We start from the raw sequence: 17,214 nt of genomic DNA on the forward strand, positions 1-17,214 counted from the left end.
ATATATACATATATATATATATATATATATATATATTATATATATATATATATATATATATATATATATATATAATATATATATATATATATATATATATATATATATATATATATTATATATATATATATGAGGTAAAGCTAATTATATATTAAACACTTGTAGCTTAATGTTTGTATATCAATCACGGTGACTTGATAAAATTCATGTGTATGTGTATGTATATATATATATATATATACATATATAAATAAAATAAATAATAAATATATATATATATATATATATATATATATATATATATATATATATATTAGATATATCATTAATAATATATTATAATATATTATATATATATATATAATATTATATATATATATATATATAATGGATGAGTGCATTTTCTTTTTACAAGGATTCACTCATCACCAAAATCCTTGAAATGAATTGAAAATTATATATAACAATTTTCAGACCAGAATTCGAACCTACGTATGGAAGGTTAGGGCGAGGCTAATCTAAAATAACAATAGGTTAGGAACTATTAATATAACCAACTCTACCATAAAGGTAGATGGAAGATTATTCACTTATGGCCTTCTTCATTGTACATTGGTTTGGAAGAACCTCAACCAAATCAGTCTTGTGCAAGTAGGAATTCTACTATTAGAATCAGGGTTTCCTCATTTGGGTTCAAGGTTTGTAGCAATGATGAGATCCAAAAACTATGAGGCACTCAAGAACTTAAAAGGATATTGTGGTTCTCTCTCTCTCTCTCTCTCTCTCTCTCTCTCTCTCTCTCTCTCTCTCTCTCTCTTCTCTTACAGATTTCAGAAATGTCACATACACACACTTATATAATATATATATATATATATATATATATTATATATATGTATATATATATATATATATATATATATATTATAAATATATATATATATATTATATTATATATATTATAACATTATATACATATATATATATATATATATATATATATATATATATATATGATATATATATATATATATATATACACAATGATGTCATAGGTTATGTAGGTTTATCTTACATAATTCGAAATCCTAACGGTTGTTTACCGCTTTCTTATAAAAATTTACTGAATTAATTAACTTTAATTCGATGGGCAAATTTTGTTTTCATCGCTTTCTCGTGGATATTTTGCGCCTTAAAAAGTCTTGCTCAACTTATCTGAGTGTTCTACATTTTTCTTTCCCAAAGATTTCTCTCGATTACAATGTTTATCCTCAATTTTATGTAGGGGAAAATGCATCGGACTTCGACTGAAGGCTTTTTTCTCAATAACTGATTTTGTTAATAACTGATTTTGTCAACACCCGGTTTATCTGATGAGTGTTTTTTAATAGCTGGTTTACTTAACATCTGATTATGTTAATGACCGGTTTAGTTTATAAGTGCTTATGTTAATAACTGGTTAAGTTAGTAAGCGTTGTTAATAACTGTTTTAGTTAATAAGTGTTGTTAATAGCTGGGTTTAGTTAACTTATTTTGTTAATGACTGGTTTAGGTGATAAGTGATTTTCTTGTTAACTGGTTTAGTTAATAAGTGACTCTGTTAATAAACGGTTTAGTTAATAAGCGATTTTGTTAACAGCTGGTTTATTTAATAAGCATAGTGTTGATAACCTATATCAAAAACTTTTAGCGACGAAATTTCCTATTTTATAGCTGTTCTCTCTACACAGGAAGGTTACACTATTTCCTAGTTTCTCGTAATCATTTTGATCAAAAGATATGTTAAGTGATTTTTGTGCATTCGTAACTATTTCTAATAGCTTAAAAAATTTAGTTCTGGATTACGTGATGTTTCCATACAGATAAAAACTGATCATGGCAGACAAGTTACCTCTTGATACTATAAATAATTTTTACTCTCTACCGTTATATATTTCCGTAGGTAAATTTGTGTTGGTATCTGCGGTAATTTCACTTCTATTAAACCTTGTTTACAAGAGAATACGTCGAATTATGTTACACTGACGGCTTTGCTTGATCTCTGTGAATGATGTTTCCGTTCGTATAATGATTGAATTCTGAGTATTTTTCCCCTCTCCCTTCTCAAAATACCACTTTATTTTGAGTCTGTACTCTCTTTCCTAGTCCTCATAGTTTTAAAAATGAAAATATTTCTTTTATTTAAGTAATAAAAATATTTGCTCGGTGTCAAGAAGGATTTGTTCTGAAATAGCAAAGAATTTCTTATATTTACCCTTTTTTGCTTATTGCTACAAATCCAATTATTTCTACACTCTGAGCGACATTTAAAGTATCTGATAACAAAATAGTGTAAATATTCCTGACGTCATGATACGCTGAAACGTCACTAAAAACAACACGCTGACTGATCCATTTAATAAACATGTTGTTTAACCGGACCGACATCCCCTTTTAACTGAACAAAGGTGAAACGTCTATTCATAAGAAAACCTAAAGGAAGCGTTGAATATTCAGAGACTCATGGAATCTGACCTTATTTTGTTTATCAAGCCGAACATTGCCAACGATTATTGGGAATAAGTTCGAAACTGTATTTCGTTGTAATATCGGCAATAATTTCGTATGAAAGACTATGATAAGAAACACAGGGTACTGATGATATCTATAGATTTCAGCCATTTGTCTTTATTTTCTTGCAACTTCCTTCTCTGGTCAAATTAACGCAATACCTTTTATTCGGGGGAATTATCACCCTAAGATATTGTTTCTTTCTGATAAAGTCTGTAAAGAAACCAAACTTTACATTGTTGCTACTCTTCGTCGATACCATTCGTTTTCTAACATGGGTCTAATCACTGTAATACGAATCAAATGGAATGAACTGCCGAAGCAATCAGTGTAGAGCATGAAGGTCTGAATGTAAACAGAAAGATCAGCGTATTTAGAGGAACTACGGTCACGTGAAAGAGGAGTCAAGAATTTGAGTTAATGGATATACTTGGCTGTTTTTAGAAGGCATGAGTAGAAGAAAATCAAGAAATAGCTTGGAGAGTTCAACTATACCGAGAAATTAAGAAATCGTTTGGAGAGCTAATTGTACTGAGAAATGATAACCTTCCTTAGTAAGTGTAGAAAATGTTTTATGCTTCGTTTTGAAAGAATTCTTAAATCATTTTCAAGATTCTCTTCTCAAACTTTATTGTGCAGGACACTCACGAATTAGTGATAAGGAGCTTAACTTGACTTCTGCATCACCGACAACCAATTACATTTACGTTGTAATCAGTACTCATCTAACATCAAAATAACGAGAATCGATATTTTTGTACACGTATGCATCGCAGCTTAACTACTGCTCTGCAGCCATGCTTCCTTTGAGAATGGTAAGTTTTTTCTTTGCCACATTTGAAGCTAATTAACGCCTCACCCCTACGCCTCATCATTCCAACACATATTTGTAATTGTAATTAGGCTCAAATACCACTGTTATATGGCAAGTTCTAACACTTTGATGGCTTCTGAAGTTGAAACTACGCATGGCTTAACTTTCAAACTATTAATTTAGACTGTGCTGACCTGCAAGTTATTGTTATGCATAAAATGATAAGTTGCGAGAGTTTCCATAATTAGCAGGAAATACGCATAACTAGTTAGAGAGCAGCGAGGTGGCAATTGTAGTCATAATGAATATAAAACTATGGAAGAATTTAAGTACTATTAACGTTCATACCAAACGCTCTCAGTGGATGCATACATATATATATATATATATATATATATAAATATATATATATATATATATATATATATAGTATATATATAATGCATATATATAAATATGTATATATATCACATACTATAGAGTACATAATGTTTATGTGTGGTCTTAAAAGTAAAAACAAAACGACGATTATTGCTACATTCATACTTTTAACCATTAAATATTTAATAACACAATGTGTAGAAAACTTATGGACTCCACATCATTCGCCTCTTCATGATCCTAAACAGAAAAATCATGGGATCTCGCGCGCGTACACACACACACACACACTGCTTCAAAATCTTCTATCTCCCACTTCCTAGTTATTAAGGTCCTTCCCCTCTAGTACCTTTACTATGCCACCTATCTAATAAGCTTTAGATCTTTCTAAATGTAAATACAAATGAATCATACGAATATGCAATAGAAGAAATGAATAGCGATATATTATTCTGAATATTTATCACTAATTGCCAATAAAAACACATAAAAAAACTGAAAAATTGATTAGTTAAATGGGCAGAATATGGAATAATCAATGTACAGCGTCGTTCAAGATAACTCCATTATAGAATGTAATGAATTCTTATAATTTCCCAGATATTTCAGTGTCAATGGGATTTCTTCTACACTGCAAGATACGATATCTCTCTCTCTCTCTCTCTCTCTCTCTCTCTCTCTCTCTCTCTCTCTCTCTCTCTCTCTTGATGAGAATTCGTTTCAAATTCTAATAGACCCAGACCTACTTAAAAGATGGTGTTAGAAGGGATACGTAAAGGTATATATATAGTTAACATGCAAGACATAAGATCTGTTTGCAGTGCATTCAGATAAGGAACATTCAAGAGACTTAATATTTAACAACGCTTGATTTTTATACGCTTATTACTTCTGACATGTTGAAATACTACCATCGGTATGTTATCAGCGATGGCCAAATGTTTTCCCCTGGCTCAGTTATAAATGAGATTATGTAACCTTCCACTGAGCGTTTAAGCAAAATCAGATAGAATTTGTGAGGTAACCCTTCCATAACAAATTAATTTCATAATCAACACTATTACATATCTGTCCTTCAAATTAAAAATTAAAAATTCTGAAATTCTACTTCAGCCATCATCTGAAGTGATATCATTTACTTCCTCCTTTCCTTCTTTTGACTTCCTCCTTCCCTGCTTTTGTGTCATATTTTCTTTCACCTCCACAAAGTCGGTTAAGTCTGGGTTACCCTCAGTAACCAGGACATCTGGTTTTATTCCATCCCACGCGAACTGACACTCATGTTTCGAGGAATTTTCATCATATAAGTAGTTTCTCATAAATCAAACCTATACTCCTTCCTTTTATTAAGTTGTATATTTCTTTAACATATCTATAAAAACAGCTGTTGTCAAATTGTCTATTTTCTATTTGCTATAGATAAAATATTTAGACAAACTAGTACCTATACTCGGTTTTTTTTTTCCATCTGTCCATCCGCCTGTGGTGTTTGCGTATGGTAACACTGCGTCCCGGGCTGTAGATAATTACATACAGCATACATTTAACAATAATAATAATAATATCCTATTTCGAATATTAGCGGTGTAATTAGCATAGGGTAATTTATTAAAACACTTTTCAGTTGCAAATGTACACCCAGATATCCTTTTATTTACTTAAAACTTACACATAGCGTAACTATTTAAAGCCCGGGACGCAGTGTTACCATACAAAAACACCACAGCCGCATGGACAGATGAAAAAAAACAGAGTATAGGCATCGTCAAGAGAAGTTAAATCCATAAGAATTTAATCAAAGTTACTCACTACATATTTACGATCTCACAATTCCTCCTTCTCCTCCTCCTCTTTTCTTTAACATGTGACATTTCATCTACCTACGCACAGGTTCAATTACAAAACGTTAAAAGAACGGCCTAATCCCCAGCCATCTCTATTACTTAATAATATCGAGGCAAATAGAATATCTCTGCTTGTGCCTCTAGTTCTGGCTTTATTTTCTTCTTCATTTAGGTCTATTTAACATCCACTTCTAATGTACGACAGAGAGAGAGAGAGAGAGAGAGAGAGAGAGAGAGAGAGAGAGAGAGAGAGACAAGGGGGGAGGGGGTTCGTATTAAAACAGGGTAGAAATCTTATTGCCTTGGAGACACTAACGGTTTTCTGCTAACCTGACTATGAACCAAAGATACCTGGGGTTGGGGGGAGGTGTCTGATTTTTGCTGATTCGACTTCATTTTATATTTTTGCATGCTTTTACCTCATTATTGTCGTACATTCTGAGTATAAAAGTCGTTGATTTTATTTTCTTTTCCCTGACGACATTTGCATAAGTGCAGTTGTAAGTTGAAAGATTATTATTACTATGACATAAACAAGGCTCGATTCAAGCTTTTTCGGTTCTGATCTTTGGAAAAATCGAAACTACCTAAGATCTAAAGTGTGAAAGAATAAACATTAACAAAGGTTACATTATACATGTAACATTTCATAACCAACGTTTAAATGAGTCAACAAATGCAGTCGAGCACATTCCATTTCGTAATATCTATAGGCCCGAAAAAAAATGACATTCGTAAAAATGAAAGAAAGCTGTCATTAGATGATTCACAAGAATCGAAATATTTCCCAAAAACAATTTCCAGGAAAACACGAAAATATTTTGTATGATCATATCTCAAGACAAAATGCATTTATGTATTAACTAATGGTTACCGTTAAACTGTACACAGAGCACAATGAAAACCGCAAGTCAAACAGTGTTTTCCTAAATGTATAATATCCTACTCTAGAAGGAAACGGGAAATTACAAAACCGTCTGACATTTTAAAAATATTTTTCATAAACCTAGATATCATAATGACAGTAACTGAAATTTCAAGACATTTTTACATAATTGAAATAGCGAGACACTTTTACGTAATTGAAATTTCATGACATTTTACGTAATTTAAATTTCATGACATTTTTACGTAAACGAAATTTCAAGACATTTTTACAACAGAAAAATTAGCATTTTAATACTCATTTCCCTTTTTTATTATTTAGGTTCGATACCTAATGCAAAAAAAAAAAAAATACATGAATGTTTCTCTAAATCGAAATATTTGATATGTATTCTGAATAATTTTTACAACAAAGGAAACTTATTTATTCAGACACATGTGTATACAGAATTTACAAAGCAAACTTAGGTTTTCAACAGAATACAGATTTTCTTTTATAGTATAAAAAGTGAAATAAATCATGACAAGATCGAGAAGAAATACATCGCCCTCAGCTATTTCATTGAAACTTTTCTATGTATGCTTTGTTTGAAACTTTTCAACGTATCTACAAACAAATAAATTATAAGAACGTAAAATAGCATATAATATTATATATATATATATATATATATATATATATATATATATATATATATATATATATATATATATATATATATATATATATATATGTGTGTGTGTGTGTGTGTGTGTGTGTGTGTATAGGAACCTAAAATAGTATATATATATTTACATATATATAATATATATATATATATATATATATATATATATAGATATATATATATATATATATATATGTATATAGATAATCTATTATTATACTATCTATTATATATATTATATATATATCTTATAGATATATATATAAAATATAGAAGAGGAGAGGAGAGAGAGAGGAGAAGAAGGACGAGATGAGGGAGAGAGAGAGAGGACATGAGAGGAGCAGAGAGAGTAAATGGCTGTATTCGTTAAAACCCGATCGTTGTATTAAAAAATCCTCTATCAACATATACGAGAGCAAACTGTTTCCCTCTATCAGTATGGAAAGTATATCCCAAAAAAAAATCTGCAGAGACCGAATCTGTTGTTAAAATTACATAAAACGAATCTATTTTAAACGCTGGGGGGAAAAATGATCTTTTTAATGCTAATGAAGTTCTCGCATGGATTAATCGATTATCATAATGAGAATCTGATATCTTTGATGTAATTAAAGATGAGAGAGTTCATTCCAGGCGATTAGACTGATGAAAACGTAAGTGTTAAACAAGATTTCCTTTTATTGATCTTCAATGGACCATAGCCAATGATGAATCTGGGTAAAAACCTTTGATAAGGTTAGGGGATGAGATACTACAGTAAGTTGAAGGTGTTGTTTGTTTCTGTCTGTAGGTACGTAAACATAAACGCGCGCATACACATATATATGTAGGACAGACATAACTAGACACACACACATACATATAATAATATATATATATATATAATATATATATATATATATATATATATAATATATATATATACACATACATACATAAACACACACACACTAAACATATATACGTATATATATATATATATATCGATATATATATATATATATATATCATGATATATATATATATATGTATATTATATGTATATATATTAATATATATATATATATATATGTATTATAATATATATATATATATATATATATATATATATATTATATGTATGTATATAAATATATATATATATATATATATATATATAATATATATATATATATATATATATATAGTATGTGTAATACCCCTTTACATAGTCTTGGAACCACTGATCGCATTTAATGTGTAAATAGCAATGACGTCAATGTAAATAATACTAAAGGAGCACCAATATGCAATTCCAAATGAAAACAACCTCTGGTTCCGATTCCCTTTGTCGTTCACTTGCTCCATCGTCCCCCACCATAATCCCTGTTTTGATTTTATGTCCAGCATATATGGCTTCTTGCATAATTTCTCGATGAAACTGAATGTTCAACATCGGTGTAGGTATAGCGTACAAACATCACACAAAAACATCAGTAAGTTATATCAAAATACAAAGCAAGGAAAATGCTTTAAAATCGGATTATTAATATTTTAATTCTATTAAGGGGAGTACGTGAAGCTCGCTGCCACTCTCCAGTGAATGAATTTCGGCGTGCATTTGTCTGAATCATGCACATTTCCAATTCATGCACTGTTGTCTGTGCATGCAAAGTAATATATTAATGAAAAGCGCATTGCAGAGTCCAGCACTGGTGAATAGGGTTCATTTGCAAATCTATAACTAGGAAGGACACCTCCTTCTATTTTCTTTCCTCTTCACTTAACATTCTCCTGTATTCTTATCTTTCTGGCTTTTCCCCAGTCACTCCTCGACCGCCGCTCCTATTCCGGCATCGCTGCAAAGCTTGATTTAATGCACAGACGATCTGTTATCTGAATACATTCCAATGAGCGAGAAGGCTCTGAGGCCAATAATTTGGCCAGAAGAATAATCATGAAAGCAATTCCGATGCAGCCTTGATTGCATGATTATAAATAAGGAAAAGATAACCTCAGAATGTTTGTGCTGAGGTAAATCCGCAGGATGGGAACGAAGTCGATACGTATGTACACGTATATAATTCTTCAAAGGAATGATATACTTTAGAGCTACCTCACGTATGAATGTGTGTACACTCCTAATTTTATAAATATAATTTGAGGCATCTTCAGCGTGGGCTGTGATAGAAAGCCTGTATTTGAATATTAAACAACTACAAATACAAGGGAAAACTTTCCTAAAGAGTTCATTTTGGTAGCGAGATATTACTTTATTACTTTCAATGTCGACAACTGATAGATAACAATGAGTGGGTTCCAACTGACGTCCTAGAACAATAATTCTTCTCAACCTGACAGCTGCCCCAGAAGTCTAGGCACAGACTTTTTTTTCTTATATATCAGGAACAGCCTGGATCAAACTCGAGATTCTTGCTGGTGTGCGTGTGTACATATATCAGTTAGCGTAAATCTATTATAAAAACAGTTGCGAAATTTTAACGAATGATATATATTTTACACATATAATGATAAACACGCGCATATATACAATATATAAATTATCCCCTAAGTAATTATAATAATTATTAATATATATATATAATATATATATATATATATATATAATATATATAATATATATATATATATATATATATATATATATATATAGAATCTCCCATATATACTATGTGTGTATTGCGTACAAATGGTTATATTTCTAGATAGTATGTAATACTTCGCATGGCATCTGATTGTAACTTCGTGTTTATGTTTGTGTTAAATATAATAAGTTCTTCTTTATTTCCATCATGTATATATATATATATATATATATATATATATATATGTGTGTGTGTGTGTGTGTGTGTGTGTGTGTATTGTATATATTATATATATATATAAAATATATATATATATATCTATATATATATATATATATATATATATATATATATAATATATATATGTATGTATGTATGTATGTTCTGTCTTTTTATTTATCTATCCATACATACATACATATACATCATATATTATATCATTATATTTATGTGTGTATGGACGTACGTATGTGTACGTGTGGTGGCTAGATATCAGTAACTAACCGCTTCATAGCTTTTAATATACGTAGATAAATTCGAGAAAAATAAAAACCTTGTTTGATATTTTATTTTGTTAAACTTTATTTATATTTATTTCATGGTTCCAGGCTTCCATGACAGGCAAAAACTGCATATAACGTTTGTCATGAGTCATTTCATTAGTACCTATCCTTGCTGTAGTAGTGACAAGAAAATCTGTATTTTTGTAAAAAATTATGAAATTGTTTGTCGAAACTGTGATCATTTGTTTTGATGTCGATACCCCGATAATTCAGTAGAGTTCTATATATTCTTAAAATTAGTGACTTTTTCATATCCATTCCTGAACGAGAGAGAGAGAGAGAGAGAGAGAGAGAAGAGAGAGAGAGAGAGAGAGAGATAAAACGATTTCCATTTTTCAGAGCCGGGTATAGATTAGGGTCACATTACAACAAACTTCCCTCGGCTGAAATCTTAAGGAAATATGCAGAGGAACCAGTAAAGAATAACGGCTGCAAATATAACCTTACCCGTTGCCAGAAGAAAAGACACGTAGAACAGCAACATTGCCAATCTAATCGCTGTTGGCTGCATCCTAAGTTAGTTAAATATGGGTTAAAAGTCCGTAGAGTACGCACAGATCTAATTCAATTTCCTTCCTTCAACACTTTGCTGTCACCTTGAAAATACGTGTTAAAACATTTTGAAAGAAAACTTGGAGCCTACGCTTTAATGTTTAAGAAACTTTTCTTTCTCCTTATGATACTCTAGCGGATAACAAGCGAATACTTCTACCTGTCATTAAAAACAAGTCAATCACATTTAACACATACGATATAAAGGACAACTATGTGCTTATATTTCCGCGTCCATAGTCAGGTAAGCCACTGAACGGAGCCTGTTAAAATAATGGTATCTGTGTGTGTTCCAGAGGAGTTAAGAACCGAACGACGATCGCCGTGTCAGGAATGAGGACTGGCAAGCAGCGCAACCTTCCCGTACGCAAGCTTCGGTCTAACTGAGTGAGCCAGACACCCACTCTGTAAAAGATAGCTTTGCGCTTGCCTTACTTCTGTTAGCCAGAAGTGCGGCTTGAGGATATGTTAGTATGAAAACTTTCTTTTACATACTCAAAAGAAAGGTCTCAAAAACATTCTTCCTAAGTAAGAGAAACTGACATAAATTCATATAGCTACGAATATCCAGGAACGTTTTAATTAAAAAGATCACGGGCCAACGCTTAACTGACTTTAAATGAACTTACACACACACAAACACGCACGTATTATATATATGTATCATGGCTTATTAATATAAAAAACCAATAGAGTTACTTTAAGGAAGTATTAAACGAACAGTGACTGACTATGACATCGACTGAGGCCCTTCATAGCAGCATTAAAATAAACCTTCGAATATCCGATAACCGTTATTTGCGTTTTCCAAATATTTCGTTAAACATCCCACTATAATCTTGCTCATCGATCTGCCATTTTCTCGCTTTTCTTTAATTGTTGGAAATTTTGGGGATTACCAAAATATTTTAAATATCCTTCATTATCGTCTTCTTTACAACATTTGCAAAATAACGTTTCTGTATGCTTTCCAAAAGCATAAAAAGAACTATACTCCATCTGTCCACCCGCCTGTGGTGTTTGCGTATGGTAACTGCGTCCCGGGCTTTAGATGGTTACGTTATTTGTAAGTTTTAGGTAAATAAAAGGATATCTGGGTGTACATTTGCAACTGAAAAGTGTTTTAATAATTTACTGTATGCGAATTAATTACACCGTTAATATTCGAAATAGGATATTGTTATTATTGTTGAATGTAAGCTGAATGTCGCTATCTAAGCCCGGGACGCAGTGTTACCATACACAAACACCACAGGCGGGTGGACAGATGGAAAAAAACCGAGTATACATACAAATACTTGGGGAGTCTACACATACAACCATTGTAAATAGTTTTAATATTAGTATGTTTATTTCCTTTGTTGAAAAAATCACAACCCTAAGAAAAAAGTCGGTCAATTTAAGACAAACTGTTGCACTTTTTCAATATCTCCTCCTTCACCATTTTCATCTTCCTTTCTTGGCAATCAATTCATTATCAGTCTTATTGTCTGTTTCCTCTTCGTGACGGTATTGTCTTTATATTGTGATTTTTATATCTACCGAGTGGGCCAGTCTGAAACTTTATAAAGCTCATGACAGCTTTTTTAAAAGTGTTACTCAAAGTTTAAGTCATGTATTTTACCGCATTATCAACTGTCTTTACATTTATAGGCGGTTGAAATATAATTCCCATCTAAATATGATTTATACTTTTTTCTTCTATTTTTTTCTGGATATATTTTCCAATAAGTTTGCATTTGACGATAATTCAAAAAACAGATTCGTGCCAGTTTTCATAATGTTTGCTGAAAATATCTACTGAGCAGGAGTCTTTTTATACATTTTATCAGCGAAGGCAGAAAAACACGAGCGGTAGTAAATCCTTTGAACTTCTTTTTAAATGTATATTTTTTATTATTAGTATTCTCGTTACCTCTTTAGGTGTATTCTGACTCTGCTCTCACGTCCCCACAGCAAAAATAATGCGCGGATGTAGTTTCTCCAGTGCCTGATTGGCCTTTAATGCCATTGGCCTCTGTAAGGAAGCCTTCACCTCTTTGGTAATTGTTGAAATATTCCAGCTGCCACTGTTTTGAGTATAAATGCAGGCACCTACAAATACAGATACATATATATGTGTATGTATATATACATAGTATATAAGATATTGTGGTATATATACCTTATATATATATATATATATATATATAAACTATTACTGATCAAAAGGAACTTCTTTACCTTTGGAAATCAAATTCATAGTTACTTTGTTTACCTTCCGACGAGGCCTTTCCTAAGGAAATTCTTCGTCTATAAACGAATCCGAGTGCAACGTCATCGGGGCTCCGAGTTTTACAGCAATTTTTCACCGGGGATAAGAAAGCGTCCATCAGTTTCGGCGGTCCAGCAAATTCCTCTTGCTCTTTCGTGTCTTGACCGGAAATGCACGTCCTCATATTTTAGGGGAATGGCTTTTTCGTGTCTTGACCGGAAATCCACGTCCTCATATTTCAGTGGAAGCCAATGCCGCCTGGTTACGTGACATCAAATTTATTCATTCAGTGTGATGGCTGTTATTCTTGGCTTTGTCTTCTTTGTATGCGTAGGCCAAAGCACATATGCACTCCCTAATTCAGGTGGTGGCAACTTGATTTTTTATTCACTCTATGTAGTTTAATTTTATAACTGCTATTTTTACATAGCTTGCCATTTGCAGGTAAAACACGAAACCCGTTACATTCAAATGTTACTCTACTTCGTGCTGTCTCACCAATTCGTGAGTTCTTCAAAGGCTTAATAGATTCAATTTTACACGATCGGAACAAGACTGGTGAACTGAATTTCAGTCTTTTGGTGCGCATCTGGAAACTAGCGCGCGCGCGTGTGAGTGTGTGTGTTCCGAAAAAACATAACAGAAAGTCAATTTTAATTACCGTTGACTATAAACTGTAATGTCTACACACAATAAATACGGGATACGTCTTAAAGAATTAATATTTATTGTTTATGATCATGCTATATCATTCATTATTTAAATCTTTAAGTCCCTGGTTTTTTAATGAGAAAAAATTCTACATTAAAGAAAGAAGAAATGACTGCCGTACTTCATGAAGCAAAAGTGGAACACTTTCAGAACCTGCCTTAATCTTGAATGTAATTGCTTTTATTTCCAGTAAATAAAATTTCTTGTCAAACCGCGATATCAACGATACTGGGTGGTTAGAATATAAAATTTAAGCCAGAGGCCCAGCGCTGGGACCCATAGGGTCATTGAGCATTGAAACGAAAATTGAACAAAGAAGCCTCTAAAGATGTAACAGGAAGAAACCCTCACAGTTGCACTATGAATCCATTTTTAGGAGAGGGTGGAAAGTAAGACTGAAAAATGATAATATGAATGGCGTAACAATAAATGTAATGAACATACCAGGGGTCAAAGGGACGTGCAGAGAACCTTAAGTAATGCGTACAGTACACCGCGTAAAGTGCACTGACGGCACTACACCCATAAGGGGGGTCAACAATATCGCCACTGGTCGCAGTGTGAATACCTATACTCTGTTTTTTTTTTTCATCTGTCCATCCGCCTGTGGTGTTTTTGTATGGTAACACTGCGTCCCGGGCTTTAAATAGTTACGCTATGTGTAAATTTTAGTTAAATAAAAGGATATCTGAGTGTAAATTTGCAACTGAAAAGTGTTTTAATAATTTACTGTATGCGAATTACACAGTTAATATTCGAAATACGATACTATTATAATCGTTGAATGTAAGCTGAATGTAACTATCTAAAGCCCGGGACGCAGTGTTACCATACAAAAACACCACAGGCGGATGGACAGTTGGAAAAAAACAGAGTATAGAGGGCGCATTATGCCTTCGGCTTCAGGGAAATGACGTCGCCCAAAACTAGCAATGGAGTTGAGAGTATTTTTCTGAGGTGCGCAGACAAATCTGCCACATTGGTAAGCATTATGCATATTCACATATTCGTAAATCCGAATGGAAACCCAGATAGGAAAAGTTTTGAAGAGTGTCGCTCGAAGCCCTCAAGAAGCTTTGGAGGAATTCCAAACTCCTTTTCTAAAGGACAAATTTCTTTTGGTGCGACTCACACAGTACTTGGTTCGGATGGGTTTATACGAATGAAGGCATATTCATATTAAATATGCATAAATGTCGGTGTATACTTGTCCAGAATAGTTTATATTCATTTCGTAAATTTCTTTATCTGACAATGAGCGCTCTTCTCGGATTTATATAGGTCTATCCGTTCTTAGCTACGCATCACACATTCACACCCCACAACAAACACCACAACCTACAACACCATATACTATAATACACAACACACAACCACACCCACATAATATATATACTAAATGATAGTATATTATATTAATATATAATTATATAGCGCCTAATATATAACATTAATGTATGCCAGAAAGCCAGGTACCTATTGTCGTACCTTGCTAAGTAAATGGGGATAGCAAATCCACATAATTGAAGTAAAATCCTCTTGTAGTTTAAATTTTAAAATATAATTCTCTTGTACGAGGAATTAAAGGCTTTCGGTTCGACCATCCACTGTGGTCTTGTTCACTAATCCTGTACAAGAGATATATATTTAAACTACAAGGATTTTACTTCATTGTGGATTGTATCCCCCATACATATGTATATATAAATATATGTATATATATAAACAATATACTGAATTTATATATGTAAAACACACACATATATATGCACATAAACATACACACATACATACACACACACACATACCTAGTCCTTCTGGTGATTTTGCCGATAATGTTTTATGGAAATAGTTCCGATAAAAATTAAATCAGAGGGAGCTGAAAGAACGAACCCGAAACATAGTGTATCTCAAAAATAGAATGAGTTAGTACCCCTTTGAATAACTTTCCAAAATGAAACTGGAAGGATTATTAGCAATACTAAGACTATAGTACAGGCTTTTATGAGTACAGCCAGATTTGAGAAATTCTTAAAATTTCGATGTAATCATATAAGCTGCCCAAATCTGTCTCATTAGATTAAAAAGGCGGTTTCCGACAACGAAATGTCGAGAATTTCTGATAAATCAATTTAGAGAGAGAGAGAGAGAGAGAGAGAGAGAGAGAGAGAGAGAGAGAGAGAGAGAGAGAGAGAGAGAGAGAGTAGTTAAGTAATATTTAAAGAATTTGTTTTAAAATTCATTAAAGTTTTGTGCTTTTATTATTTACAAATTTCTATATTTTATTAATTAAACCACAAAACGACTGAAAATGTACAAGATTCTGAAAAAAATTTCCTTGTCGGTTTATTTCCAAAAGTTGACAGCCGTTGCTGGTCATACTTTGAACACTCACACATCACATGTATGACCGTTATTAACACCTTTCACTCAGAAGACATAAGTATATATAAATGCATATATACATACAAACATAAACCAAAAATATATATAATTACTCGCAAAGCATATTTTTTTCCACATCCAGTATTAACTTTCATATTCATGGCTGTTTTTTCCTTTACAAAATAACCCCTGAACGACTGAAAAAAAAATATCAGAGGATTAGGCGTACACTTCTCCCTGTTTGGCGGAGTATGATAAAGTGCGATAACGCAGGTTGAGGTATTGCATCTACATCAAATTTCCCTAAAATATTTCCCTTCCTTTTCGTAGGAATCATTTCCCAGCAGCACCCACATTATTCACAGCATCGCGCCCAAAGCCCCTTACTCCTCCGAGAGTAAACGGATGGTCTCCTATTTCTCGAGGGAAGCATACTTCGAAGTCACTCAAAGAATGCAGTTATTCAAATCGTCGTATAATAACAAGAGAATCAATCTATATTAATCAAATTCCTTAAGGAACTGGAATATAAAATTGAGGCCGCTGCGACCTATGAGGTCATTCAGCGATGAGGCTCTAAAGGTGTAACAGGAGGAAAACCTCAAAGCAGTTGCACTATAAAACAATTGTTAGGAGAGGGTGGGGGTACAGTAAAAGGAACGAAAGGGGTTGCGCTGATGGCACTAACCCCCACCCCAACCCCCTGCGGCGAATGAAATTATGCAGACGAGAAAGACTTTACCACAGTACCGTTTGCAATCTGGAAAGAGACTGAACTTGATCTTAAGATATATATAAATCTAATATCTTTTTTTATTATCAGTTCACTGACTGCAGTGATCGAGTGCACACTGTCCTTAGGGGTATTCTCCGTAGGAGGGTAGTCATCAGTGCACCTCACGCTGTGCACTGTAGGCTTTACTTAGGAGTCTTTGAAGCGTCCCTTCGACCCCTTGTTGCAATCCATTTCGTCCTTTTTACTGTACCTCCTTCCATATTCTCTTTCTTGTATATTACTTTCC

General features: G+C 32.7%; 1 protein-coding gene across 1 annotated transcript in view; it reads right to left on the reverse strand.

The window, feature by feature from the left end:
• The window catches only part of LOC135221681 (zwei Ig domain protein zig-8-like), a 560,790-nt gene extending 549,590 nt beyond the window's left edge, over positions 1–11,200 (reverse strand). The window contains exon 1 of the mRNA XM_064259408.1: positions 10,738–11,200. Within this exon, the coding sequence (XP_064115478.1) occupies positions 10,738–10,801 (64 nt within the window). The 5' untranslated portion in view covers positions 10,802–11,200. The remainder of the gene's footprint in view (positions 1–10,737) is intronic.
• Between the last annotated feature and the right edge of the window lie 6,014 nt (positions 11,201–17,214).

This window comes from Macrobrachium nipponense, chromosome 3, assembly GCF_015104395.2.
Source record: "Macrobrachium nipponense isolate FS-2020 chromosome 3, ASM1510439v2, whole genome shotgun sequence".
NCBI lineage: Eukaryota > Metazoa > Arthropoda > Malacostraca > Decapoda > Palaemonidae > Macrobrachium > Macrobrachium nipponense.